General features: G+C 48.9%; 7 protein-coding genes across 7 annotated transcripts; 5 read left to right on the top strand and 2 right to left on the bottom strand.

Annotated features, from left to right (window-relative positions):
- Positions 1-1,072: 1,072 nt before the first annotated feature.
- N7525_010320 (coatomer subunit delta) lies at positions 1,073-2,797 on the bottom strand (the record flags this gene model as incomplete). The annotated part of the gene is made up of 4 exons (XM_061215053.1): positions 1,073-1,976; positions 2,044-2,240; positions 2,294-2,737; positions 2,795-2,797. 4 exons carry the CDS (start codon positions 2,795-2,797, stop codon positions 1,073-1,075), a joined length of 1,548 nt encoding a protein of 515 aa, XP_061067565.1.
- A 428-nt stretch (positions 2,798-3,225) lies between these two features.
- Positions 3,226-5,794, top strand: N7525_010319 (uncharacterized protein; the record flags this gene model as incomplete). The annotated part of the gene is made up of 2 exons (XM_002561706.2): positions 3,226-4,308; positions 4,364-5,794. The coding sequence occupies 2 exons, from the start codon at positions 3,226-3,228 to the stop codon at positions 5,792-5,794; spliced, it is 2,514 nt and encodes an 837-aa protein (XP_002561752.2).
- A 1,590-nt stretch (positions 5,795-7,384) lies between these two features.
- On the top strand, positions 7,385-8,977 carry N7525_010318 (DUF803 domain membrane protein; the record flags this gene model as incomplete). The annotated part of the gene is made up of 7 exons (XM_061215052.1): positions 7,385-7,398; positions 7,480-7,549; positions 7,674-7,764; positions 7,818-7,908; positions 7,960-8,120; positions 8,178-8,469; positions 8,527-8,977. 7 exons carry the CDS (start codon positions 7,385-7,387, stop codon positions 8,975-8,977), a joined length of 1,170 nt encoding a protein of 389 aa, XP_061067564.1.
- An 851-nt stretch (positions 8,978-9,828) lies between these two features.
- Positions 9,829-12,815, top strand: N7525_010317 (uncharacterized protein; the record flags this gene model as incomplete). The annotated part of the gene is made up of 3 exons (XM_002561708.1): positions 9,829-10,042; positions 10,106-10,824; positions 10,890-12,815. The coding sequence occupies 3 exons, from the start codon at positions 9,829-9,831 to the stop codon at positions 12,813-12,815; spliced, it is 2,859 nt and encodes a 952-aa protein (XP_002561754.1).
- An 822-nt stretch (positions 12,816-13,637) lies between these two features.
- On the top strand, positions 13,638-16,640 carry N7525_010316 (putative importin beta-2 subunit; the record flags this gene model as incomplete). The annotated part of the gene is made up of 3 exons (XM_002561709.2): positions 13,638-13,739; positions 13,867-16,479; positions 16,539-16,640. The coding sequence occupies 3 exons, from the start codon at positions 13,638-13,640 to the stop codon at positions 16,638-16,640; spliced, it is 2,817 nt and encodes a 938-aa protein (XP_002561755.2).
- Positions 16,641-18,856: 2,216 nt separating this feature from the next.
- Positions 18,857-19,279, bottom strand: N7525_010315 (CVNH domain-containing protein; the record flags this gene model as incomplete). The annotated part of the gene is made up of 2 exons (XM_061215051.1): positions 18,857-19,053; positions 19,147-19,279. 2 exons carry the CDS (start codon positions 19,277-19,279, stop codon positions 18,857-18,859), a joined length of 330 nt encoding a protein of 109 aa, XP_061067563.1.
- Positions 19,280-23,103: 3,824 nt separating this feature from the next.
- Positions 23,104-25,012, top strand: N7525_010314 (putative C6 transcription factor RosA-like; the record flags this gene model as incomplete). Its single annotated transcript, XM_002561712.2, has 4 exons — positions 23,104-23,213; positions 23,262-23,567; positions 23,624-23,851; positions 23,905-25,012. The coding sequence occupies 4 exons, from the start codon at positions 23,104-23,106 to the stop codon at positions 25,010-25,012; spliced, it is 1,752 nt and encodes a 583-aa protein (XP_002561758.1).
- Positions 25,013-26,839: the final 1,827 nt, after the last annotated feature.

The following is a 26,839-nucleotide window of genomic DNA, read 5'->3' as shown; positions in this document are numbered from 1 at the left end:
TTGACCCATGAGAAGCATAGACCGGGGAAAGAAGGGGGAAAAAAGGGTTCGGGTTTAGGGCACCGTTGGGAATCGTGAGCTGGTCCAAGTCGATACTGTGATGACATCCAATGCTCGTTTAGGGTAATGAGTAAACGCGCACCATTGGCCACCCGCCAAATAAGGAATAGCTGGCGAGTTTTGCCTCAGTCTCCTCGTAGGGCATGGGACGAAAGTCCAACGTTTTCATGAGCAAAATACCTTCTTCTGGTTATTGATCACACTATTTGCCATCAACCAAACATGCCTATTGTGGGCTTACATCTGATTACTCCAGAGAGGAGGTATTGGCTTAACCATCAGATTCCCTCCGGGGATCCATCTCTTTTCTTAGGGTCAGCTTTCGGTTGTTAGTACCGACTAGCTCTGGACTCCGATACAGTGACCAAGGATCGTGAGATAGGATCCAAACAGAGCTTCGACCAGAGAAATGCTCATTTTCCCAGGGCTGTTTCTGAAACTCTGGGCTTGTGTGTTTCAAGCCCATGAACCACGTTGAACTGCCGCAGTCTTGAGCCATCTTCACCGGGATATGGAAGTGAATCAGTAGTCAATAGTATACCTAGGTAATAGTAAATAGTAAATAATGTCTAGATGGCCCAGACCCAGGGCTTCGAAGTCAATCTGACGTTAGACTGTGGCGGCACCGGCGTTTGAGGTTGGTTCGTCCCTGGTTGGCATTCAGGCCAGGACACCTCATTCGGAAAGTGGATGGATAAGCCCCAAGGGGGGAAAAGCTTGACGGCAATTCTCACCAACGTCCTCCCGACTTGGACATATTGAGCTAATTTGCGAGTCTATAATCCTGACGTTCCATTACGTTCGGATGATTGTATTTAAAACGGGCCTAATGGCCTTGTTTGTCAGGCCTCGATGACTTAACTGGATGTGGAAATATACTACAGAGTACACATTGTATGGAGGTTATATTATTGTAAGAAAATGGAAAGGAATTGGCTTAACACGATCTTGGAAATTAAAGAACACAATCCGAACATCATTAGGAACTCTATACAGTAGTCCAAGCCCATTTTTACTCAATGAGGTAGTTCTCCGCAACACTTCGAACATCCTTTGAGAACGCAACACCTTCACCCTCCATGTCCAGTAGGGAAACACCGTTGATGTCGACATCCACGAAAGGCTTGCTCTTGGCGAAGCGGACACTCATCGGGAAGAATTCATTCTCATCAGCATCAATCGCCTCGAACTCAAAGCTGCCAGAGGCGTTTGACTCGTCAACAATGCCCAGGTTCCAGTCCAGACTGTCCCCGGAGACCTCGTAGACTGCATCAAAGCTAGACACGGCAGGTTCTGTCGTGCCATATGGAATTGTGACGACCACATCGCGGAGACTATCTTCGCCGGTGAGCTCATACTCCACGGTCACGGTGGTGGAGTCGGAGCCCTTGTTTACCCAAACGGTGAATGTGATGGGGAGAATGTCGGTATTGTCAGCCGAGCTGGCCACACGCCATCGGAGGACCCCGATGGAGTTGTTGGCGGGGAAGCGCTTGGTAGTGTCCTTCAGTTGGATCACAGAAGAGTTGGTGAAGAGAGCTTTGTCGACATTAGGGTGGGTGCGGAACTGTGCGCCATGTGTGGGAATAGCCTGGCAGTCGAGCCGGAGTTTGGTGAGTGAGGGATCACTGATACGGAGCTGCATGTCACCCTTGACCTCGAAAGACTTCAAGGCTCCCTCCCGGGTAAGGGTGGCTGAGATGGTCTCGGCGATTGTGAGTTGAATGGGCTCCCGGTCCACATTGAGAGACTCGCGGGCTGAGGGAATGTCGTGTGACGGAGCCGAAGCTTGTGGAGCCGCCAATGGGCTCTCCTCTTCGACTTCGGGGCCCATATCACCCCGGACCTTCTCGTAGATATCCGTTGCCTTTGATTTCTTGCCCAGTTGCATGCCCTTGCCGCGAGTGGGAATGGGCCTAGTTATCACGCGGTCAGCAGCAGTTTCGCAAAGGTTAAATAACATCAGGAATCAACCAAACGTACTTGGCAAAGGCCTGTTTCTTCTCGGCCTCATATGAATCATAGGTGTCAGGCACGGAGGGGCGCGTTGGGGGTGTGTAGACGGGGTAGGATGGAGTTCTTGGGGCGGCGGCGCGACCTGTGCGAGCAGCCTCTTTGCGTTGCATTTCCAGCTGCTTCGCCTTCCTTTTGCGCTCCTCGCTGGCCTCCAGCTCTTTGTTCTACCAATGTATGTCAGCCGTGAACTAATCTCGCCGGTGATTCCACAACATACCCGCTCAATGATTTCCTGAATTCTCTCCTCGTGACTCTCCATTTCCAAGAAGGTCTTGATCTGAGAGAGAGAAAGATTCTCCCGGTATCCCATAGTTACCAATTCATCGAACGCACTCAGGAGCTCAAAGGCATTGCGAAGAATCTCCCGCTCGTCTAGGCTCTTGCAGATGCTGGTGGTGACTTGCGCAAAGAGATGGAGACTGTCGATGTCTTGAAGGATGTTCGATTGACGGTTGGTGATCAGCACGATATACAACTCGTCCAATGGCTGGTACACGAAGCGCACGTTGTCTTGCTCGACGGTGGTATGCTGGGTTCCGGAGTCCGCCAGCTTGGGGAAGGAGGCTAGAAGGGCTTCAATTCGGGACCGAGAGATCTCCCGGAACTGGCGCGAGAGGACCGCTTTACCTCCGCGGGTGCATATCGACGCTGCGAGAACGACCTGTTGTGTGTTGATTAGTTCAATTCCCCCCGCGGATAGGACTGAACAAGGGCTTACCATGGCGAAAAACAGCACAAAAAGGGCACAGAGATGACAATAAAAGAGTGATTAAAGAAAAGAGTATAGAAACGGATAGAGAAGCGTAGGGTTGACTAGAAGCGTATACCCTGATGTTGATGGTTGGCAGCGGTAGGGAGCTACTCTGTTCACTTCGGCCGCAGTTGGCCCGTGCATTCCTTTCGCTTAGTCGTCACCAGACACTTTCATTTCTCTTCACTCCATCTTTTTCCTACGCGTTGATAACACTCCACCATCGCTCAGTTCATCGTTTCTCGTGTTATTACTCGTAGCATTTCGCTCTGCGTATTGCTGAGCATTCTTTTTTTCTTTCATTTTCAACCAGCATTTCCACCGTTTTCATGGAACATCTTTGCTGAACTTTCCAATACTACCTACGACCCCCAGACCACGTCTTTACGTGTCTTGTTATGACAACCGCACCTTTGAGCGCATACACAGTAATGGAAGTACCAGCTACGGGAGATTCTATGGAGATGGCCTCGCCCTACCAAGGGCAGGCTGACGATTTTGACATCGACATCGACCTCATGGAGGACCATGTCTCGAACATGGACAGTGACATGATGGGCGCAGATGAATTTACACATACCTCTCAGCCTAACGAAGTTAACAATGACGCGATCTACGATGCCGACATGGCGGAACCGTCCGAAGGCTCGATGATCGACGCTGACAACTACGTTGATGAAGACAACGATATTGACGTGCAATTCGATGAAGAGCCATACGAAGAGGAAATGATTGAACCTGATCAGGCCGAAGAAGTCGATATTGACGCCCCCGTCATTCATCTTCAACCTGCGGGCAGCAATGAAGACGCTGCCAGCCCCATTAAGGAGAATTCCACAGCCACACCTGCGGAACCTCTCGAAGCAGCACCTCAAGGCTCAAGTGGCTCTGTGGAACGTGCTCCAGTTCAAGACGAAGCTCATGCTTCCGGTGTTGGAGACGCAGTCACTCAGGCCCAGCCGGGCAGGGCTGTGGATGACCTTGCTGAGAAACCATCCGAAAATGTCATCAGTCCCGAAGCCGGTGGCCATAATGGAAAGGCAGAGATTAGTGGAGAGAGTAATGAGATATCACAATCTTCTCTGTCGGAGGCTCAGGTAACGCAAGCTCCCAACGAGGACCCGGAGACCAGTCAAACCAAACATTCCGCCAAAGATTCCCATGTTGATGACACTGCGCGCCCAGAAACGCAGCCTGTGTCTGAGGGGAATCAGGAGGATGCGGATCAATCTCTCCAACAGGTCACATTCATTGATGAATCTCTTCACCCAGTCAAAATCCTTTACCAGGACTGCGAGGTCGCTCTGTTCCCTCCCCTTGAGGGAGACTTGGCGGATACATTCTTTGTTGAAGACGAAGCTTTAGCTTATGAAAACATTGGTGAAATATTCAAGGCTCTGCGCCAGGTGCTTCAAAAGACCATGGCAGGCAATGAAGTCTTGGTCATCGATATTGACACCCTTGGTATCCAAATAACAGAGGTAAGCACTCCCTCAATTATCCCCCACCGGACAGTGTACTGACTTATCCTATCAGGACTCATTCCATACATCCCAAGTAACCTTACATCAGATCCTAGATCTTTACCTTAGACTTTGTCGCAACGATGGCACTACCGAGCCCGACGCACTTTACCTTACACTGAGCACCAAGCGTGCATTCCCGGCTGAGCTCGCTGATCTCAATGACGCCGCAATTGAGGGCAAGACACTTTCCGAACTTCATTCCGAACTTCAGTCATGGGGTGAATATGATGAAGCGGAGGCAGGTTCCGAGGATCTTGGTGCTCATGGGGCTGAGGAGCATGAAGACGAAGTCTACTACACCAATGAGGCCCAAAGAGAGCTTTCAATCGCGGAATCGGAAACGGCTCCAGAACTCGGAAAAGAGCAGGCGCTAGATAGTGAACAGTCTCAGGTCCAGCCCGAAGTTGTCCTTGACGCCCAGCCAGGGATTGTCCATGCGCAGGATGAGGATCGGCGTGCCTCTAGTAGGCGAAGTGCCGAGGCTGCACCTGAGTCTGAATCTCGTCTAGCCCAGCCCGAGAACAAAGAGTCAGACCACTTTGATGAGTCTCGCCATCTCGAAAGCGACCAAGATCAAGAATACGATCATGGCCATGGCGATACGAACGAAGAGCACTATGATTCTGAGGACAGGCTGAGTGATTCCACTGCCACGGTAGCTGCATTGCCAGGCGCAAGCGAGATCAAAGAGCATACCCAGCATGTCCCTCTGGACGTTGCTGCGGATGCCGGTACAGATCAAAATGACGACGAGAACTATTACGCAGAGGACCCTGAGAACGATGGCTTGGGAGCTGAGGAATACTACGAAGAAGACATCGGCTCAGTCGATGATTCAGAAGCTTTCCAAAAAGATATCACTGGCAGTGAAAATGCTGATGTTAATGCACAAGGACCAGCTGATCAGGCGTCTGTTCTTGATGAAGAGGACACAGATGAGTTAGATGCCCCGCCGACAGATGAAGTTGTCTCGGAAATTCTCCTGCGGGATGAAACCACCCACCCTTCTCATGACCAGCCGGCGCCGCCGCTTGACAGTGGCTTGCATGACACCTCTGACAAGAAGGAGCAAACTCCAGAGCCTGCACATGATTTACTTGGAATTTCTGTAGACCTGATGCAGACTCCCCGGAGAGATACAGAGGACGATGCTCTTGATCACTTCGAGGGCATAGACTACGACGAGCCAGAGGATGAACTCGACGCTCATGTTGCAGCTGATGACGAGGGTGCCGATGACCACGAGTTTGATGAGAATCATTTTGGCGATTATGACACCCATTTTGAAGAATCGGAGGCTGGAGAGCTGGTTGGCACAGACCCTTCCTTGACAGACCCCCAAAACAACCAAAATTCCTCCGCCAAACGGTCTCGCGAAGATGAAGAAGACTGGGACCTGGTGGAAACCACCGTTGACTCCAAGCGTCGTCGCTCTTCGTAAACCACGTTCACGCTTTTTCCTTTTTCTCCTGGAGCCCTTTCTACAGTCTCTCATTTGTCATGCCTGGTGTCCAACGAGTCTAACCCTCGATGGCTCGTTCCACATGACTCATGACCCCTCCGCCATACTAATAACCATACTTGCCAGCAACGACCTAGACCTCGACGCGGTGTTATTCGACTACTAACCAAAAGACAGGTATGTTCGACCCCTTCCCCCAGCGTGTGCACGCCTTCAACCTCTTGGGGCATGCGCCATCTCTTTTTTTTTTCCATCCTACATCTGGATCAAACTCCAGTTGCTCTCGACACATCATCCAATTGCTCGTCATTTATTCTTGCGTTTTCTTCTTATTTTGTTCTTCTACTCTTTCCCTGCCATTGCGATTCAAGATACCACTGCCGGTCTTCGGCCAAAATCTTTGTTCGGTGTTGATGGGTGCCCATTTGGGCGAGTTTTTCGAATGCATTTCCCTTAGGATCTGGCGTATCGGCGCGATGGGTTAGTCCACGTGTGTGTAGTATTCTACCAATGAATTTTTACCCCACATGCTTCTTCATATCTATGTGTACTTGTAAATATATCTCAGTAGATGAATGAGACGTATGTCCGACCTTGTAACCCCAGATTTGAAGTGCCTATCCTCGCTTATATTATGGGGCACGAAGGAGGAACATTCCGGGGATATCGGGGACCGGTATTGCATGCTTTGCAGGTATATGTATAATATGTATAATTTATACTTATGTAGTCATATACTTTTTACATTGATTCAGCCACACAATGGAATGTCATATTGTGGACCCAAATTGGTGTCTCTGGGGATTCCGGGCTAAGTATAGAAATCCATGCCGCATTCGGAGGGAAGCTGAAACGCCGATCTTGGCTTCATTTCAGGGTCCATTTGATTTTGATTTCGACAAAGATACTATTAGTACATACTAGTACTAATAGGTACACGGACGAGTATCCTGAACTATGACCACATAGACGTCAGTGACACATGGTAGTATTGTGTATGCACATGTGTACAATATGTATACTTGGATGTAAATAGTTGTACTCCGTACTCTGTACACGGACACTAAATAGTAGACATCTGAAGTTATGGCCACCTATTCTATTTCAAGTTCTACATTTACATAAATGTATGCATATTCATATACAAAATCTTCAGAATATAAAGGGATATTAAGATTAAAATTACCTAAAGCAAAGGAAAACCACCTCGGTACTTGAAAGCCCTCCCAAGCCTCCAAGACCTCTAGCCCCGTTGTTCTCTTACGCGTCCCCCGATCGGGCTTGAAACGGAACCCCACCGCACGCAGGCACATCTCTGGCTTCTGGCTTCTGGCTTCTGGCTTCTGGCCATCACCTTCTACACATCCTCCTTACTCATCAGAAATCTCGGGCTGGCTCGTTTTTCTGTTTTGTCCTCATTCGCTCCCTTTATTTCCCCCTAGTCCCTGGCCAATTACCATCCCTTCCTTCGCTCACCCGAGTCTCTCGCTCATTCCCCGACGCATTGCCGGCGCTGGAGGTCTTTCGACAGTAGGGGCTCCCGGCTCCTAAGATAGGAATCACGTCAAAATGCTTCCAGATAAGTATGTCGCTCTCAACTCCCTCCGAGCCCCCCGAGGGCAAGCTGGTCAGTGCTAACGTCGTCGCGCGCTGCGCCCTTATAGATATGTCGGGCTTCTTCTAGCCATTGTATCGACCATGGCCATCGGTACGAGTTTCGTTATCACCAAAAAGGTTGGTGTGCCAATCTTCCCGGGAAGCGGGCACTTGGATCCTGGATGCGCTGGACAAACGCCGCGGGGATTTCGGTCTAAAGCAACAATCATCGGGGCGGAGTCGCTAATGCGTCGGAATACAGGGTTTGATGCAGGCCTCCGAACGACATGGGTTTGAGGGCGAAGGATTCTCATATTTGAAGAGTCCCGTGTGGTGGGGTGGTATAGTGACACGTACGGACACCAATTGCCAGATTTGACATCCGGAGAAGCTAACCGGCTCATAGTGGCTCTTGGTGAAGTCGCCAACTTTGCTGCGTACGCCTTTGCGCCTGCCATCCTGGTTACGCCCCTGGGTGCGCTGAGTGTTCTGATCGGGTAGGGATCTCTCCTCAACGGCGTGCAGAATCTCATGCTGACATGGCATAGTGCGGTTCTGAGTTCGTACTTCCTCAACGAGATACTTGGCGTATTAGGAAAATTAGGCTGTGCGCTGTGCTTGCTGGGATCGGTCGTCATCGTTCTCCATGCACCTCCAGACAAGCAGGTGGAGACAGTCGATGAGATTCTTGGATATGCGGTTCAGCCAGGTACGAAGACTTGATCGGTGCCCGGCGCCCGAAAACTACCGCTGACGTTGCGACTAGGGTTCCTTTTATACTGTGTCGCAGTTGCGGTCTTCTCGACTGTTATGATCTACCGGGTTGCGCCGGTCTATGGCAAAAAGAACCCGCTCATCTACATCTCGATTTGCTCCACTGTTGGATCCGTCTCTGTTATGTCCGTCAAGGCTTTTGGTATTGCAGTGAAACTAACCTTTGGGGGCAACAACCAATTCGTCCACGCATCCACCTACGTCTTTGCCATTGTGACCGGGTTCTGCATCCTTACGCAGATGAACTACTTCAACAAAGCTTTGAACTCTTTCTCGACTTCGATGTGAGTGTAGACCTCAATGAAGATGAATGCGCGAGGCTAATACGATTCTTTCAACAGCGTGAACCCACTCTACTATGTCACCTTCACAACCGCGACCCTCTGTGCCTCCTTCATCCTCTTCAAGGGATTCAACACCACCGACGCTGTTAACACCATATCTCTACTTTGTGGATTCCTTGTCATCTTCACCGGCGTATACCTCCTAAACCTCTCCCGACATGACCCTGATGGACACACCATGGTGAATTCAAAACTTGACGAGGATGGAGTGCCAACAGACGGCATGGCGAGCTTCCAAACCCGCCGCTCAATGCAGTCCCGCCGAAGCTCTTCGAGTGCATATTTCAACGGAGCCAGCGACCGCGAAGGCCTCATCCACGCATACGATGCGGAAAACGGGATCGGCATGAACACCTTGACCGAAGTAAGTGATGGGGAGCCAGGTCCGACTTTCCCGCACACCGAAGCACAGACTGCAATGCACACCAAGCAGAACAGTCAGATCTGATCGCGGGTGTCTCAAGGTCTGATTCCAACCCTCGCCTTATAACAAGGTCTTTGAAATGATTCTCCTTCCTCTCTACACACTCGACTGCTGGCAAGCTTCCCTCCCACGGGCTTGATCTCCTCTTGTAATTTTACTGTTCCCCGAAAATGCCAGAGTTGCATTGAAACTCGGGCGAACTCATCAGGCACTGGACATGCCTGTATGAACGACTGGATATGACTCTGGGTTTCTCTGGATGGTTGGGATTTGATGTCTTTTTCTTTTCTGTTTTTCCTGTTTTTCTCTTTTTTTTTTTTCTCTATGGGTGATCTGGCGTGGCGAGAGTCTTGAACATATGCTTATACTTGGAATACCTATATTAGACCTTCACGTCGGCAACATTCTTTCATGTCTCCTAGCCGATTTCGAAAACCAGGCAATTGAACTAAGTATCCAAAATGCCAAAACCAGGCATAAACCGTAGGCCTATATAAAACACTCGACCCTACTATAGAGTACGTGACGTCCACTTTATATAGATATAAACTAGGCTCTTAATAGTCTAGGGGTCCTTTTAATAGATCCATGGAATATACTAGTAGAAGTGTATATTCTTAGATTATAGCTTAATTTCTGCAGAATTGGACGATGTATCTCGGTGGGGCTGTGCCGATGATGATGATGATGTATTTGCAGGTCAGCTGTTTATGGAACATGCCCATCCGAGATTCTTGCTTTTTCAATTTCAATTCCAACATCTCCAAATTATCCATTGAATGCCTGTCCTTGGCTGCCTTTGTGAGGGGTCTATAGACGTCAACATCGGGGCAGGTGTGTGATCTTGTTCCCTTCGAACGCGGGGAACTTGCGCGATGCCCGCTTTATTGCGCAAATTGGCCATTGTCGCTGCAGTCGACGGCCTGATTCTACATGCTCAGACCAGCGGGCCACGGCATATCGCCGGTAACAACAATGAGGCTTCATCCATCCGCATCGACTATAAGACGAACAAAATCACTGCGTTGCCCGCTGGCGCCGCGGAGCCCCTCAACGGAAAGGATGTCCTGGAGGCCTGCGGTCTCGTAGGTATGTTGACGGACTGGGCGTAAATTGAAATAAGAAGCTAATCCCAGGGAACTACTGCTACAGGTCTTTTATCTGTCGCTTCATACTCGTTTCTCGTTTCCATCACACAGCGCCAGCAAGTAGCGCAGATCCAAGGCCGCCCCATCTACGCCGTCACCAACGTCGCGATCATTCCCATCTCATCCCAAGCAGATGCTTCCCGCGCAATCACACAAGCCAGGAAAGAATCATCACAGGCAGAAGTCACCATCGACTCGTCTTCCGACGAAGATGACATTCCCGATAACGAAACAGACAGAGCCGAGGCGGAGGCGGAGATCGGCAGTGTGCCCGCATCACCTACTCGCGATATATCTCATGCCCGCGGCACAAGCGTCGGGAGTATCGCGGAAGACGTGATCGCAAAGAAAGTCCGCTTCGGTAGATTTGCAGCCAATTGGCTGTCGCGCAAAAACCTGGGCTTGCCCGGGCCCGGAGGTCTAGAGCAGGATGTGTCAGAGCCTCCCTTTGACGAAGCTTCCAGCCTTTCGGGTGACACCAACGAGACAAAGCTTGAAGCTTTGGATGAAGCTCTGCCTGAAGACGCTGCGGCTCAGAGCGAGCTTAACCAGTCTAAATCTGGCCAGGCTGCGGAGTTGCTACCGAAATTGCTTCGCTACACGAAACTCTTGTTTGCATCGCATAATTTCTTCTTTGCATATGATTATGACCTCACGCGCTCTTTACATATGCAGGAAGCTCGGAAAGATCAGCTCCCCCTCCACAAAGTTGTGGATCCGTTGGTATGTGTGATCTGAGGGCTCGTGGTATGTCCTCTGTGAAGCTTTGGTGGCTGACTCGTTAGTAGTATTTTTGGAATAGGCATTTGATGGACAAATTCATTGATTATGGGGCCCATGGTCTTGTTCTGCCCTTGATCCAAGGCTTCGTCGGCCAACGAGAATTCACAATTGCTGGTGCTGAAAAGGAACAATCTTCGAAGGACTCAGTGGAACTCGCAGAAGGCCGAATCCTCGGTGAAAAACACGAGGCCGAAGCTGTTGAGACTAATGCTAGCAAGCGTGAATATCTTTTGACTCTCATTTCTCGACGTTCTGTCAAGCGACCAGGTCTTCGTTACTTACGTCGTGGCGTCGACGATGAGGGCAACACAGCGAACACAGTGGAAACCGAGCAGATTCTCTCGGTTCCGGAATGGACTCCGTCTCATCCTGCCTACTCATATTTGCAAGTCCGGGGTTCCATTCCTCTTTATTTCTCTCAGTCGCCATATGCCTTGAAGCCAGTCCCAGCACTCCATCACTCTGCGGAGACGAACCTCCTTGCCTTCGGTAGACACTTCCGAGAGTTCAGTCGACGGTATGGAAATGTTCAAGCTGTCTCTCTTATCGACAAGCTGGCTGGTGAATTGAAGCTAGGAGAGCAATATGAGCGATATACCGAGTCCTTCAATGCCGCCGGTGGAATTGATGGTAAGCCATTACAACTTGAATGGTTCGACTTCCATCGCGAGTGCCGGGGCATGAAATTTGAAAACGTATCTCGCCTGGTTGAGCGACTGAAAGATACACTCAATGAGTTCTGTTACACCATCGTCGCAGACAACGATATCCTGCAAACCCAAAAGGGCATCATCAGAACCAATTGCATGGATTGTCTCGACCGCACCGGTGTTGCCCAGTGTGCATTCGGTCAATGGGCTCTCGAGCGTCAATTGGAACATGAAGGTATTGACATTGATATTGGTGGTGACTCTTCTACTCAATGGTTCAATACGCTCTGGGCAGATAATGGCGATGCCATCTCCAAGCAGTATTCATCGACCGCAGCTCTGAAGGGGGATTACACCCGTACACGCAAGCGAGACTATAGGGGCGCCCTCAACGATCTTGGACTGACACTCTCCCGCTACTACAACAATATCGTAAACGACTTCTTCTCTCAGGCTTGTATCGACTACCTCCTAGGCAATGTCTCGACCCACGTCTTCGACGAGTTCGCTATCCAGCTTCAGACCACCGATCCAGGAATCTCAGTACAAAAGCTCCGCCAGAACGCTATTGACACAAGCTGCAAGATTGTTATCAGTAGCCCTTCTGAAGAATTCCTAGGCGGCTGGACCATGCTGACACCCCGCCAACCCAACACCCTTCGCACCCTGCCCTTTGAGGAATCAGTCCTTCTCCTAACCGACGCCGCAGTTTACAGCTGTCGCTTCGACTGGGAGACTGACAAAGTCCTGTCTTTTGAGCGTATCGACCTCCGCTCCATCTCGCGCATCCATTACGGTACATACATCACATCCATATTGACAGATAGCCAAGCCGACGAGGCGACCAACGTCGGTCTCGTCATAGTCTACCGTGACGGCGACGCAAACGCTCTCCGTGTGAATACCCGATCCCTGCAGAGCGATGTCGATCTCAACACGCTCGAGACTACCACCAACGCCGACAGTGAATGGGACCTTGTTTCCTGGCTACGGGGTAGCAAGCGTGCGACGACGCGATTCGTCGCATTCAAAGGTTTGCCGCTATCGAACCCAGCGGCTAGTCCGCGGCTAGGGCCGAGCGCTGGGACCATTCGAGAGATGGACCGCATTCGCTCGGTCTGTTTGGATATCGAGCGGGCGATGCTTGCGGGTCAGGGTCGGGATGTTGAGGCGGTCTCTGTGGTTGAACAGTCTGATATCATCTCTTTGGCAGATGCTAAGAAGAGAACTGGATGGTTGGAATATCTGGTTTATGATCTTAAGAAGATGGTCTGGGCGTGATTGGGCCTGTGATATTGAGTGAGTTGGAAGATCGCTTGCGTTTCTGCGTCTTGCGTTTTTACATGGCTTTCACTCTCAGGTTATAGCTTGGTCTTGGGTCACTGATATTTCTTTAGGTGTCTTTCTGCATTTACATGGTTTGTAACTGTCACCGATCGCGAAATAGGACTAGGATACAAGAGTAAGATCATGCATGATGCTATAGTATTTTAGAGAGGTTATTATTGTTAGTAGGGTAATATAACATAGCGTGGACAGCTTGAGTACTGAGCAAAGGCAAATATGAACCGGTCCAAGTGATAAGGGATAGACCAACCTTGAGTCACTTCCATGTATATCTGATGTGCTTTTGCGGTGGTACCCCCGCGGTTTCCTTCCATCGTGACTTCCTCTGCCTCCCAAATTCAACTTCAATTTCGACTTCATCCAACACTCAGAACCATCTCCCATCCTCGGGCTTATATTCTTCCGATGAATATACCATCCCCATCTCCGCCTTGGATTTCCAGTCGATGTTGTACTCCCAATATATTGACCGCCTACCATCTTCAGCAGTCCCTTTTTTCTGCCCGCAGCACATACAACAACACCCCTCAGTCTGAGAGGTCTCCAACAACTTCATTTGATTCCTTATTCATGCAAAATTGCTTTGGTCAATTACTTTCCGTCCCATTTCTGGATCTGCTTTAGCGGATCGGAGATTTCGGCCTTGTTTCCTTGATCTGGGGAAACGAAGGGGGCCCGTTCCCACATTTTCGGCGGGGCTCCTGTGCTACTCGCACTTTTGACTTCTGTCGCATCGAGTCTCTTCACCAGGACAAGATGAATTGGCAACCTCAGCAAGAGCCATTGAGGCAGCTGGCTGGCTACCTTCGCGATTCGCTCAATGGAACTAACCTTCCAGCCCGAGCAAACGCTGAACAGGTAATGTCTTTCTCTTTTTTTGCTTTTTCTTTTTTTCGGTCCTACTGAGCTTCCTCTCGACTACGGTCGCCGCACATACACTACTCCAAGATGGGAACTAACCTTTGAATTTTTTGGGGGTGAATAGATGCTCGCGCAAGCGACCTCTTCTCCCGATTACGTCAACTACATCACCTACATCTTTTCCAATCCGCAATCTGCTCCCCTGGCAGGAATCAACGAGACTGAATACTCCACTGTTCGATTTGCCGCCGCCGTAAACGTCAAGACAAAGATTGCCCTTGCTTACAGCACGATCTCCCCTCAAAGTCTGGCTTTCATCAAATCCGCCGCTCTGGTTACACTACGCGACACCGACCGCAATGTCTCGAGAGCTGCCGGTAACGTTATCACCGCAATGGTGCTTCACGGTGGCCTCTTGGCCTGGCCTGAGATTGTTAATGATCTGTTGACTACTGTCGCTAATGCCAATGGAGATGTCCCCATGTCGGCGAGGGAAGCTGCAATGGATGCATTGTGCAAGGTCTGTGAGGACAATCGCAAGGTTCTGGACCGTGATTACCAGGGCCAACGTCCTTTGGATATCATCATTCCCAGTTTGCTGCAATTCACTTCGTTGGAGAGTTCGCGCATTCGGATTGCTGCTCTCAACGCCATCCACGTTTTCTTGCCATCCAAACCCCAGGCATTGGTGAATTCGCTTGACCAATTTCTTTCGCAATTGTTCAGAATTGCCGGTGATGAAAACACCACAGTCCGGCAAATGGTGTGTCAGTCGTTCTCCCAACTTGTTGAGACTGCGCCGGAAAAGTTGGCCCCGCATATGGAAGGATTGGTCAACTACATCATCATGCAGCAGCAATCTCAGGACGACCCAGAGCTTGCACTTGACGCCGCTGAGTTTTGGATTGGAGCTGGAGAGCAAGAGCGATTGCAGGCCGAACTGGCTCCATACATGCCCAAGATCATCCCCGTGCTTCTGCAAAACATGATCTATGATGAGGATGAAGTGGCTCGACTGATGGACGAGCAAGATGATGCCGACGCCGAGGACCGCGCTGAGGATCTAAAGCCACAATTTGCCAAATCGAAGGGTGACCGTCTGAATGTGTCCAAGCCAGGTGAACAACCGGAATCCTCTCGCGCACTCGAGCAACAGACGGAGGATGACGATGACTTAAGTGAAGGTGAAATTGAGGACTCGGAATTTGGAGATGACCCCTCGGGTAACTGGACTTTGCGCAAGTGCTCTGCTGCTGCGCTCGATATTTTCTCCACCGTTTACCACCGTCCTGTCTTCGAAATCCTTCTGCCATATCTGACGGAAACCCTGCGCCACGAGCAGTGGCCGAACCGAGAGGCCGCTGTTCTTACGCTAGGTGCGGTGGCGGACGGCTGTATGGATGCTATCACTCCCCATCTCCCAGAATTGGTCCCTTACCTCATCTCACTCCTCAATGATAACCAGCCTGTTGTGCGACAAATCACTTGCTGGTGCTTGGCCCGTTATTCCGGTTGGGCAGCCCATCTCCGCGACCCCGCTCAAAAAGCCCAATTCTTTGAGCCCATGATGGAAGGTATACTTCATCGCATGTTGGACAACAACAAGAAGGTCCAAGAAGCTGCTGCGTCGGCGTTCGCTAGTCTGGAGGAGAAGTCGGAGGATAACCTGGCGCCCTACTGTGAGCCTATCTTGCGCCAGTTTGTGGCGTGCTTCAATAAGTACAAGGACCGCAACATGTACATCCTTTACGATTGCGTGCAGACGCTCGCTGAATGCGTTATGAGCGAGCTTGCCAGGCCGCATCTAATTGAGATCTTGATGCCTGCCCTCATCGGCCGCTATAACTACATTTCTGATGATTCCCGAGAGCTGTTCCCGTTGCTCGAATGCCTCGGGTACATCTCTGCCGCCTACGGCGACGCCTTTGCCCAGTTTGCGCCGCCTCTTTTCATGCGCTGCATAAAGATCATTTACGGAAACTTGCAAGCTTCCATTCAACCGACACACCCTGCGGCTGACGAGCCGGACAAGGACTTCCTTGTTACTAGCATTGACCTTCTTAGTGCCATCATTCAGGCCATCGACCCACAAAAGAGCGGCGAGCTCGTGAGTACTTCACAGCCATCTTTCTTCGAGCTCATGCGCTACTGCATGCAGGATGACAACTATGAAGTCCGTCAATCAACATACGCTTTGCTAGGAGACTGCGCCATCAGCATCTTCCCTCAATTGAAACCCTTCCTTCCCACCCTTATCCCGGTTTTGATTAAGCAGCTTGACTTGGACCTGATTCGCGACGACGATCGCCATACGGGCTTCAGTGTTTTGAACAACGCCTGTTGGTCGTGCGGCGAGATCGCCGTCCACGAGAACGCCGGGCTTTTGCCCTATGCGGAGCAACTGTACCAAGGGCTCTTTACGATTATCACCAACGAGGAAATCATCGATTCGGTGAACGAAAACGCCGCGATGGCGTTGGGACGATTGGGATTCTGCTGCGCGGACCAGATTGCGCCCCATTTGAGCGAGTGTTCCGGACCTTTCCTGAAGTCAATGGACAAGATTGACTTCACGCGCGAAAAGGCTTCCGCCTTCCTCGGATTTAACCAGGTGGTGATGAAGAACCCGCAAGCTATGGAGTCGAGCCTGCTCGACTACTTCCAGGCAATTGCTTCGTTCCCCGCCCGCTCGCTGGCACAGGAAGAGTACCGGGATATCCAGTTATCCTTCCAACAGGTAAGATCATTTTTCCCTTGGCTGTTAATAACATCCCACTAATCAAGACGTATATATAGGTCCTCCAGGGATACAAGGCCTTGATCCCTGACTTCAGCAACTTCCTTGGCCAGCTACCCCCAGCCGTGGCCCAGACACTACGCACCGTGTACCAGGTCTAAGTAGAGAACTTGGTGATCTCTGCTCCGACTTCGGCTACCGGGATGTTGGTTTACGTGCACTCCTGTCTCAAATCGGGCGGGGGTTAGGTTGGAGGAAAGAGGCGAGGGGGTCCCGGGGGGGATCAGTAGGGGGTCAGCGGCCAGAATTTCGCGTTAAATAGAAAGAGGAGGAAGAAAGGAGGGCAAAATCATGGGAAGGAGCATCTGCGATTTAGCTGTTTTTTTGACGTTACATCCCATGATTGCAAGATGGGCACGCATGACCCTTTATGATTTCTATTTCGTTTTGCTTTCTTGATTCTTATTTTGCATTCACTGTGCATAGTCATCAAGTTAGGGCTCATAGGTTGCTTTTTTTTTTGTCTTCTCAGCGCTGGTTTTGGGGGTTTTTTGCGTGGCATATCCATATCCCCTTTAGATAGATACCTAGATAGATCTTCGTGAAGATCTTAAACATTTCTGAAAGCCCGAAGTGTGTAGTTTTAGTATGCTGCGTTTCAACGCGGGCAGGTACCCTGTAGCATGTGTTTTGCTCGTTTCAGAAGCGTCTTGAAACGTGCTTCTAGATTTCCCTGCTATATTCGGGATAGTATATATAGTATGAGAGAGATCACACATGCTGTCCCACTGACTACGTATGTACAATAGACACTCATTGGGTAGTAAGATTGTAACAATTTCTACCAAGTATAACTGGGGATTGCCAGGGTTGTCCATGGAGTATAAAATCGTCCTTAGTATTTTTGTTATACTCATTGGCCAAGTATGGCCTAAACATTGCGACCTCTAGCTAAATACAACCAGTTAGCTTCTATGATTTTCTAATATAGCAATCCGATCTGCCTGTGGGAAAAAAAAAAAAAGAAAAGAAAAAAAAAAAAAAAAAAAAAAAAAAAAAAGACAAAGCTGGGCAAGTCGATCACGCGCTATTGCCAACGCATTTTCATACCTATTTCGTCCACATCTCTCGATCTGTGCCCCCAGAAAGTCAAGAGCACATACCAAGATCGACTTGCTTAACCTGAGACCAATATGGAGTGGATGGAGAGAAAGCAAGGCAAGATTAAGATCAGCAAGGCCCGAGTAATCTCCGAACTGCAGATTTATTTTTGGATGCAGAGAGCATGCATGGGAAGTACTCTGTACGGAGTACGGAGGACTCCCGAGGCCTGTACCTAGTCACCTTCCGTTAATAACCTAGCAGCAGAGAGATGCATATCGCATACATCACACAGGGAAGAATCCGAAATCACATTCCCCTTTCTGCTAACCGCGATCAACCAAGCCCTAAGCTCCGGTAAATACAACACTAACCTCGATAGTAAATACATAACTAGTTAACTAGTAAATAGTAAGATAACCAGATAACCCAAATAAAAACAGAAAGAGCAAGAGACCCAATAATATACAAACCTAAAGGCCCGGCTCTCGCCTAATTGGCGCGTTATAATTAACTCGGCAAGTCCCCCTTTCCCCCATTGGCCGCTCAGACAGAAACCCGAAATACCAAGACGCGAGCCTTTCCCTTAACTACTCTTTTTCACGAAGCACCGTATGTCCTACCCCACATCCCACCCTGTGATTAGAACCCCATGTGTCGATGACAGACGTTGATGCAAGGTGCAATGTACCTACAGCGTCCCGGGCGCCTGGTTCGCGTAATGCGCTCATTCGAGGCCCTGGGCGTGCGTCGGGTTATGGTTCTTTCTTTCTTTTTTCTCATTTTTGCTGTAGAGAACCTGGGCTATGCCTTTTGCGGCTTGCAGATATGTGATGACTGAGGCTATTGTGGACTTGTGCCCGGTTGGATTGGACTCAGTCTGTTTGTTGTTGTTGGCTCTTTCGGCGGGATTTCCGACTTCTCGTGATTGATCGTCTCTGCCCTAAATGGGTATATTACGAAATACCTATTACGGACTGGGCTTTCCTTCGGGCCATACTTCATGCATACAATGCTCTCAGGGGGTCTGGAAATGTGTTTGGTAGGTTAGAGCTATTGGCTTAGGGGATGAGATTCGCCCGGGAGATAATATTTTCAGCCTCAGCTGTAATATTCGGGCGTTGACTTGTCCACGTGTGCTACTGTTACCTAAGAGTTACCTGAATTGTAGATATTACGACGTCTGACACTTTCAAATGATAGGAAACTAATGGTTAAATCAATGATTTATTTCCTCTATATCACAAAATGATATGAGACAACACTGATCCTGCCACTAGAAACATTCCATGAAGCTCAGATGGCCATCTTCATTTTTGATGCAATCTGCCAAGTTCATTTGACTCTCTCGGACGTGTCCTTCGTTATCTTCGAGTTGTGCATGCAGAATGGGATTGTTTTCAGGGCCTTCTAGCTGGAAGTTGACGTCGTGTGAACTTTTCGAGAAGTCGTGGGAGCCCCAGGCCAGTTGTCCTAGGTTGGCATGTCAATGTCAGTTTCGGGTTAAGCACAGAAGCAACGGATATGGGTCTGATCTCGGTCATGGTGCTAGGAAATTACCCTTACCCCTTTTTGCTCCAATAAATTCATTCAGATCTAACTCTGAATATCTGGATTCCCCGGAGGGCCGCTGGCAGTAAGCAGTGAGGATATGCTTATCCCTAATATTGATGCCCTTGGATGATCTGTGGAAGCCCATCTTGACAGTGTTGGAATGGAATAATAATCAGATGCAGTATACGGGTACTTGTTCAGCCTCGTGAAATATAGATGAATCAACTAATATATATACAAGTAGAAGTAGAGAAGAACCCCGTAACGGAGGCTCATGATATGGAAGAATGCCCAATATAGATTTATTGCCCCTTGCCTCCAATGACATCGATCTTGTGTAGATGTCTACTGTGGCCATCTGGGATCGTGGAGGCGGGTGGCTCTGCCATCATGTCTTTCTCATTATTACACCCGGGGAGTTGATTGTATATAGCACATCTATGTATGATATGCCCATGAAAGTCATGTTGCTCAACAGCCAGGCGGTCTGTCTAGAAGGGAGTGTGACCTTTACCCAAGGGGAAGGTCATAATGATCTCATGCACAAACAAGGGCGGCCTCACAGTTCCACGTATCAACTTGTCGGGCATTCGTCTCAGGAGTTGGGCAATCGGTTTAACAAAGATGGTAGGATGGCGGTGGCTTGGAAACAGAGTTGACGCTAAGGACTCTATTTGGTTGGGATGTTATACCTCCAGGGCCAGGTCCATGGTAGGTAACTTACTAGTACGGAGAATCCAGATTGCCGTCGATCTCTGTTTCACATGGCGATTTCTCTTTTCCTAAAGGAAAAGGCTTTCGGAAACATTTCGAAATCTAGTTAAATTCTGAGGTGTCCTGGCTCTTTGAGAGACGTGCCTTACATACAACATACTCAAGGTATTTCATATTGCAGGAAGACATTTAATGTAAATGTGGAAATATGTACAAGGTGTATTCGTGCAGATGACCTAATGGGCTCTTAGACCAGCCCAGCAGTCTGGTAGTTCATTTGATCTATGATCTACAAGAGAAAACCACAAAGTCCCCACACAAGTCCAGGATAGCCCAAGTCTTGGCGAAATAGAGTTGGTTAGCGTACCGCACTTCCACGGGCTGTGTCTCTGATTTAGCGGTAGAGAACTGGGGGGCTCCATGATTCTTATTTCTTTTTCTGGTAGGAGCGCTTGGATTCCAAGGTTGGGTCGATCTGCTTACCACAGTTTTAAGATCACGGGGATGTGCTTGCAGTTGAACTAGGAAAAGGGTACCCCGCGGAAGTAGACGAGCAAACTATATATTGAACACTAAGAAGCTCCCGTCAATTCCGGCGATATCCTGTCGCAAAAAGGTTAGATCGAGTGGGAAAAATAAAAAGAAATAAGATAAAAAGATAAATAATAAAGTTGATCAGAGTCAAAAGGCAATCCACCCGGGACTTTTGGCCCCCAACCTAGACCACATTTGGCCTGATGTTGCGAACAAGCGAGACTCGTCGTTGCTGATTGGACGTTTCTCATTTTGTGTTCCTTCACATCTGCGGAGAAAAATAGCGTCGCCCGAACATTTCCGGTGACCCGCATAGCATTCCTGGGTCATTGGGATCTTGAGAAGCCAAGAAGCCAAGCCTTAGAAGCCTTGAAAGGAAGGCAGCGTATTCGTCTATGAAACGTCAAACCTGTCAAACATAGACTACCTAGGGAGAAATGATGATATAATCATAATCTCTGTGCGACTATGGTGCCACGTGTGGCGAGCTAAATCATCCCTTGGAAGTAATCATCGTCATGACTGCAGTACGTAAATATGGTCGGACAGAAGACCCCGTCCAGATCAGAAGGTGGCACACACCGACTTTAGAACGCATACCTTGTTCCACGTCTGATCCCCAGAAAACGTGGTCCCCCAGGCCCAATCTGGCGGTGTCACATAAATATGCATGTTACACTTCTACAGTTCCAGGGGAGTCACCTCTTGGAATTCGGAGGTAGATATACAACAACAACATCCTCAAGATGCTGACTTGGCCTTAAATTGCCCAGTTTGGGCTAGAGTGCATGCGATTCCAAGCGAACAGCCCTTTTGCCTTTCAACATTCCCACCGTTCTATCCTGGACTCAGCCCCTGGGCCCTGCAGGAATGAGGCCCATTCCACGAATTACCCTGGGTTCTCCCTTTTTTATTTGTGATCATCATTTTGAGCTCACAGGTCTCTCTGATCCCTGTACACCTGAAGACTAGACCATCAGGGGTTCATTTCCCACTTTGGGCCGATTGACGTCGTACACTTTCAGGCTTACCAGACATGGTTTCCATACGTTCCAGCCCAGTGGTAACTTCACCGGAGAAAGAGATAGGGTAGTTCCGACCTGGGGCAACGATCGCAATAGGTCAGTCAAGGGTGTTAGGATAAGGGCGTAAAAAGGAAAACGCAAAAGAGAGAAATGGAGATGTGGATGCGGTGATCCCGATAGATTGGTCTTACACCCCCTTGGTTGCGGACAAAACGTTCGTACGTTGCCTCCAGTCTCCAGGGTCCAAGTGTAAGACGAAGTGGTTTTATTTAATTTTGCATTTCTCGATACCTCTACTCCGGACAGTCGTCTATATTTCCTGTTCTATATTCGGTTGTGATTACCAAGTCCGTTTAATCTCCCATCTGACTCACAGGCGGGTAGAAACGGGCGACTTCCGCCTGTCAGGCTAAGCTTGAATCTTAGCGAGTGGAAGAGCCAGAGAGCCACACTCCCAATGCGTCTAGGGCGTCTAGGATAGCGCAAGTATTGACTCCTCTTTTTTTCCTTTTCCCAACGGGGTTAACAGTGTCCCTTGACAGCGACCCACAATCCAGGGTCCTCCCAGATCGAGAGCCTTGCGAGGCAACAAGGTCGATCGGTTACTATATTTTCCTCCATTATTGCTCTCTATATTCTTATCATTTTTGAAGTCTGGGGGTCTGATCATAGGCTTCTTTCGTATATACACATATTCTTGGCTGGAACTATGTCCTTGGAACGCGGGATGAGATTTAGGGGGGAAAAAGCAAGAAAAGCAAAAAGAAATTGACACATGAATCAGCTTGTAATTCACCCGTGAGCCGCGAACTATTTTCTTTTCGTTTGACTGGTCATCATCTCCTATAAAAGTAATAGGATCTCTGTGCTCCGTAGAACTGGAACCAGAGGATCTTTAGGGTTAGATGGGTTCTTACCAACAGTTTAGTCCAGAGTTTAAAGGAAAAAAAGAAAAAAAGAAAATAATTTCCACATGGAACAATGCAATATGGACTATCCCTGTCAGACGGGCTCACATGCTAGTGGAATGGACTAGCCTATGAAGGCAGCTATATAAGCTACCCATGTGGTCCACCCGAAATGAGCGAGTGCTATATTAGACCGTCCTTTTTGGGTATTTCTTTTTTTCTTTTTCTACTTACAGAGTATAATCTTTTTACTTAATATTGTATTTCACATATTTTCTTATTTTCTTATTTTCTTAGGTATTTTTGACCTATTTCTTTACATATTTTATTTTATTTCCATTTTATTTCCATTTTTCTTTACTTTTTCCTTGGCTTACTCCCCCCTGTACCCAGAGGCTCAAAATCTCGATCGTCACTGGAAAATAATAGAAAATAACTAGAAAATATTAATAGGAAAGAGAAAGTGAAATTTAAGTCAGATATCTGGCTGACTTTCAACCGTTATAGTATTTCCTTTCTACATACTCCCGAGGTCTACTTCCCCTTCCCTCTCTCTGTTAATCTTCACTTAAAGATCTCCAGAGCTGGGCTCGTATTCTCCACGTGCTTAATTCATCTTATTCTTCAAATCTCAACGGCCCCCAAAGTTATTTTTGGAGATTGGACTAGAGCTTCTCTCATTTCTCTATAACTACAGGGCATACCTGCCCATCACCAACTCTTTCACAACCTTGGAAAATTCACCTGTGGAGTCTGCGACTCCAGTCCCCATCTTTCACGTCTTCAAAATGGTCGGTCCAGGCGGCGGTCCACCACGCAAGAGCCACACCAAATCCCGTAACGGCTGCAAGACATGCAAGAGAAGACATATTCGATGCGATGAAACCTTCCCACAATGGTATGTTCCTTCAATCTATATCAATATACACATACTAACTGCATCTAGCCGCAATTGCACAAAGCACAACTGCCGTTGTGACTACCAAGATACGGCTGCCACTCAAGGTGGTAGTCCCTCGCCGCCACGCCGGGGCCCTGACCTCCTCATCTCGCCAGAGATCGAAATGGAAATAGATAATTGGCATCGCACTGGCGTGCCTCCATATCCGGAGCTCTTGCAGTGCCCGCGATCTGGGTGGTCTGGCTTGTCACGGACTGATTTGCGCTTGGTTCACCATATCATTGGGCTTTCTATCGATTTGCATCGTCGAGGGTTAAGTGGTTGCACTGTGTGGGCGCAGAAGATGCCCAAGTGAGTACACTCCGGATTTTGCTAGATGGTCTTTGCTGACGGGTGGCATTCTATAGTTTCCTGGCTATTTCGCTGGGCAGCGACTTCGTAATGAGCTCTATCTTGAGCTTTTCGGCGTTTCATCTTGCTTTCCTTACGCGAGATCAGGAGACTAAGCAGCTGGCTTTCCGTCATAAAGTCACGGCTCTCCAGGGGCTTCAGACGGCTCTGGGATCCTTCTCGAAGGAGAACTGCGATGCGATTCTCGCGGCTTCCGTTCTTTTATCATGGCAGGCGACAGACCAGTGAGTGTTACAGGTCTACCCCCTTGGAAATCCCCCCACTGACAACAGGACAGTCAAAGTTGGGCATCTTTGCAACATGGCATCTCTAGCGTCCTAGAATCCATGCATCCATATTGGAAGCAAGAGTCAGATATTGCACAGTTGATAGAAACTCAACGAGCACTGAGCACGACAGATCTTTCAATGGCCGGAGTCTATCAACCACTCGATGAAGACATGGTGCATCTGGACCAAACGATCCAGGCCCTGCGAATGACACAGAAACGCATTTCCCACAACCTTGAGCACTTCCAACGCCTAGGAGAACTCATTGAATTCACACAGCAATTCCGTGATGACTTCCCCAACCAAACAACCGAACAATCCTTCGAAAGCATCCAAACCCTCCGCCGCTGGCTCTTCTGGCTCCCACCATCCATGCTCCGAAGCAGCGAATCAGATATCAGCGCTCTCCCAATTCTAGCCCAATTCTTCGCCGTCGGCATCGCTCTCGACCGCTTCTTCCCTGAGCTAGGCGGCGCATACCTGGGTGTCCTATTCATCAGTCCCATCGAAGAGATATACCGCATAATAGCAACCCACAACGCCGCAGACCCCTTCAACACCGACCTGCGTCTACCCCTGGAACTCATGGACTTGCCCCGCAGCGTCGTCGCCCGCTATCGCAGCCACCTCCCCCTCCCCTGGTCCCCCCGCTCATCAGTCGACCATTACTCCCCTGGCCCACCCAGCCCCTTCCACCACAATATGCACGAGTACCCGCTCGTCACCTCTTCCTCGCCTGCTTCCGCCTCGACTTCTTACGCCGCTTATACCCCGCCCTTGCATTCCCCTCCTGCCGTCGCTATAGCCAACTCTGGCTTCCCCATGCAAGACGGCTATGCCTCCGCCACAACCTCCCATTCCCTGTACCCGCCCTCCCCACAGGTCCTCGATAACCACGACGTGCACATCGGTCTGTCGGATCTGGGTCATGGCCATCCCAATTCTCATGCTTCTATTCCTCATTCAGCGGCTTACACCCCACCGTATGGTGGCGATGTGATGTGCGCCGGCTTGCCGCGCGCGGATGGCACACTCGGTCTCAATATGGAGGTCTATCCACAGACACATCCGTTTGAAATGCCGGGCTTGGCTGCTCCCACTTCACTTTGGACTTGATTATCAGGCTGTGCTGGGTTCTATACCAGAAAAAGAAACAAAAATTTAAATATGGGAAAATCTTTGACTACCTCCCTGAGCAGGGTTGGAAAGTCGCATTCTGGCTATTGGGTACCAGGAGGGAATTTGATCTCTCTCATTTCTTTGGAAATACGAAGGCTACGGAGCTATGTTCTACTGGGAATTGGACTCAGAGAACATGTGCTTCTTGGATCGTTATACGCGAGTGTTTCATTTTCGCCACTCAACTCTTTCCTTCTATATTTGGACCTTGTTTGTGCTGAGCATGAGCGTTGATGTGTGGTTTTGTGTCTGTTTATGTCCGGTTTGGATTTTATACCCGGTTGCAGTTGCAAGCCGGAGGGAATTGACTCAAACTGATATTTTGATATTGATTTTATATACCCTGGTTTTATCAAATCTCCTGTTTATCTGACTTGAAGTGTCCGCTTGTGCATTGAGTAATGTGTCTATTCGTTAGTCGGATCTATAGCCTTAGAATTATACCCATCCCAACGATCTCGGAAGCAGACCTCAAACCCCCCAACAAAAAGATCATTACCTCACCATGTAATACCCCCCATATCTAAAGATAGCAACCCTTCACTCTCCATAACCGAAGAATGCACCTGCACCTCACCGCACATCGATCGACAGGTACCAGCCCCCACGGGAACGATCGTCACAGAACCCCATCCTAAGAATAGACAAGATGAAGCAACCAAAAAGCACGGGACACATATTAAGGGAATTTAGACTACAGATCCATTCCTCTGATTGGTACCCCACCGGCCACATTTCTCCAGACCTCGTATTCGGCCGCCCGCATGGCTTCCCTCGATCCATCCCGATGGGGTAGCAAGCCCCGAGCTAGCACCGATTTGGTTCCGCTGAGGATTTGGGAATTCGTATATCAGATGTGAAGTATAGCGTTCTAAGACTGTCGAGGGGTTAGCGTGTTTTGGGATCCGAGGTCGATTCTTACTCCGGTAGGACTCCGTATTTCTTCATGCATCGACAATGTGGTATGACATCGTTGCTTTGCAGTGGCTGCAGCCCTATGTGCCGAGTGTTGTCTATTTTTGGGAGATGGGATGCTTTCCTTTTACCTTTCCTTCATTCAGCTTTGGGCTTTGTTGGAATGTACGTGGTTGAAATGTTATTATTATCTCCCCATCGTATTAATCACCGTTGTGGTTATAGATCGTCACACGGAAATTAAAGTTAACGATCGTCCCCCCCTCGTGTTTTTCTATATTTATCTTTTCTTCAGCTTATCCCATTGCATACCAGACCTTAGAGCTCTTCTACACTATTCTGTGGGGAATACTACTCCTGTTGTCGGAGAATGGGAATATTGAATATCTTGAATATCCGCGTCTTCGATAGCACTCTCTTGGTCCTTGCACTAACAGATGGTCAATGCAACTTAGTCTGTATGTAGTTGGAATCGGAAGATTTCGATTGCATCTACAATTGGATCTACTTGGGACTATTTTTGGTTTGAATGTCGGGGATGTTCGGCTGTTCACTTCGTTTTCTTTCTGCTCATCAACTCTCCGGGACAGTAGGGTGGCTGCTGGTTCTACTTTTATTACTCCTTTTCGAGATATTCTGTCTATTTGCCAGGTCTCGAGATATACTCCTCCGCTAAAATCGAGGAAAGTATAACTCATCACTTCTATTGACCTCATATCCATCAACGTTGTATACTCCCTGGTCTTCCCTATCTAGGGTGCATCTTTGCTCTGAGTGAGACCTTGGGACTCACAGAAAAAATCATCATTCCTGACCCTTAAGCTTCAATATACTCGCAGTCTTATAGTT

Source organism: Penicillium rubens (assembly GCF_028828025.1).
Source record: "Penicillium rubens strain IBT 27055 chromosome Unknown utg000004l_segment0_segment0, whole genome shotgun sequence".
NCBI lineage: Eukaryota > Fungi > Ascomycota > Eurotiomycetes > Eurotiales > Aspergillaceae > Penicillium > Penicillium rubens.
The sequence above is the reverse complement of the archived record's forward strand: the minus strand, read 5'-3'. Positions and strand labels throughout refer to the sequence as shown.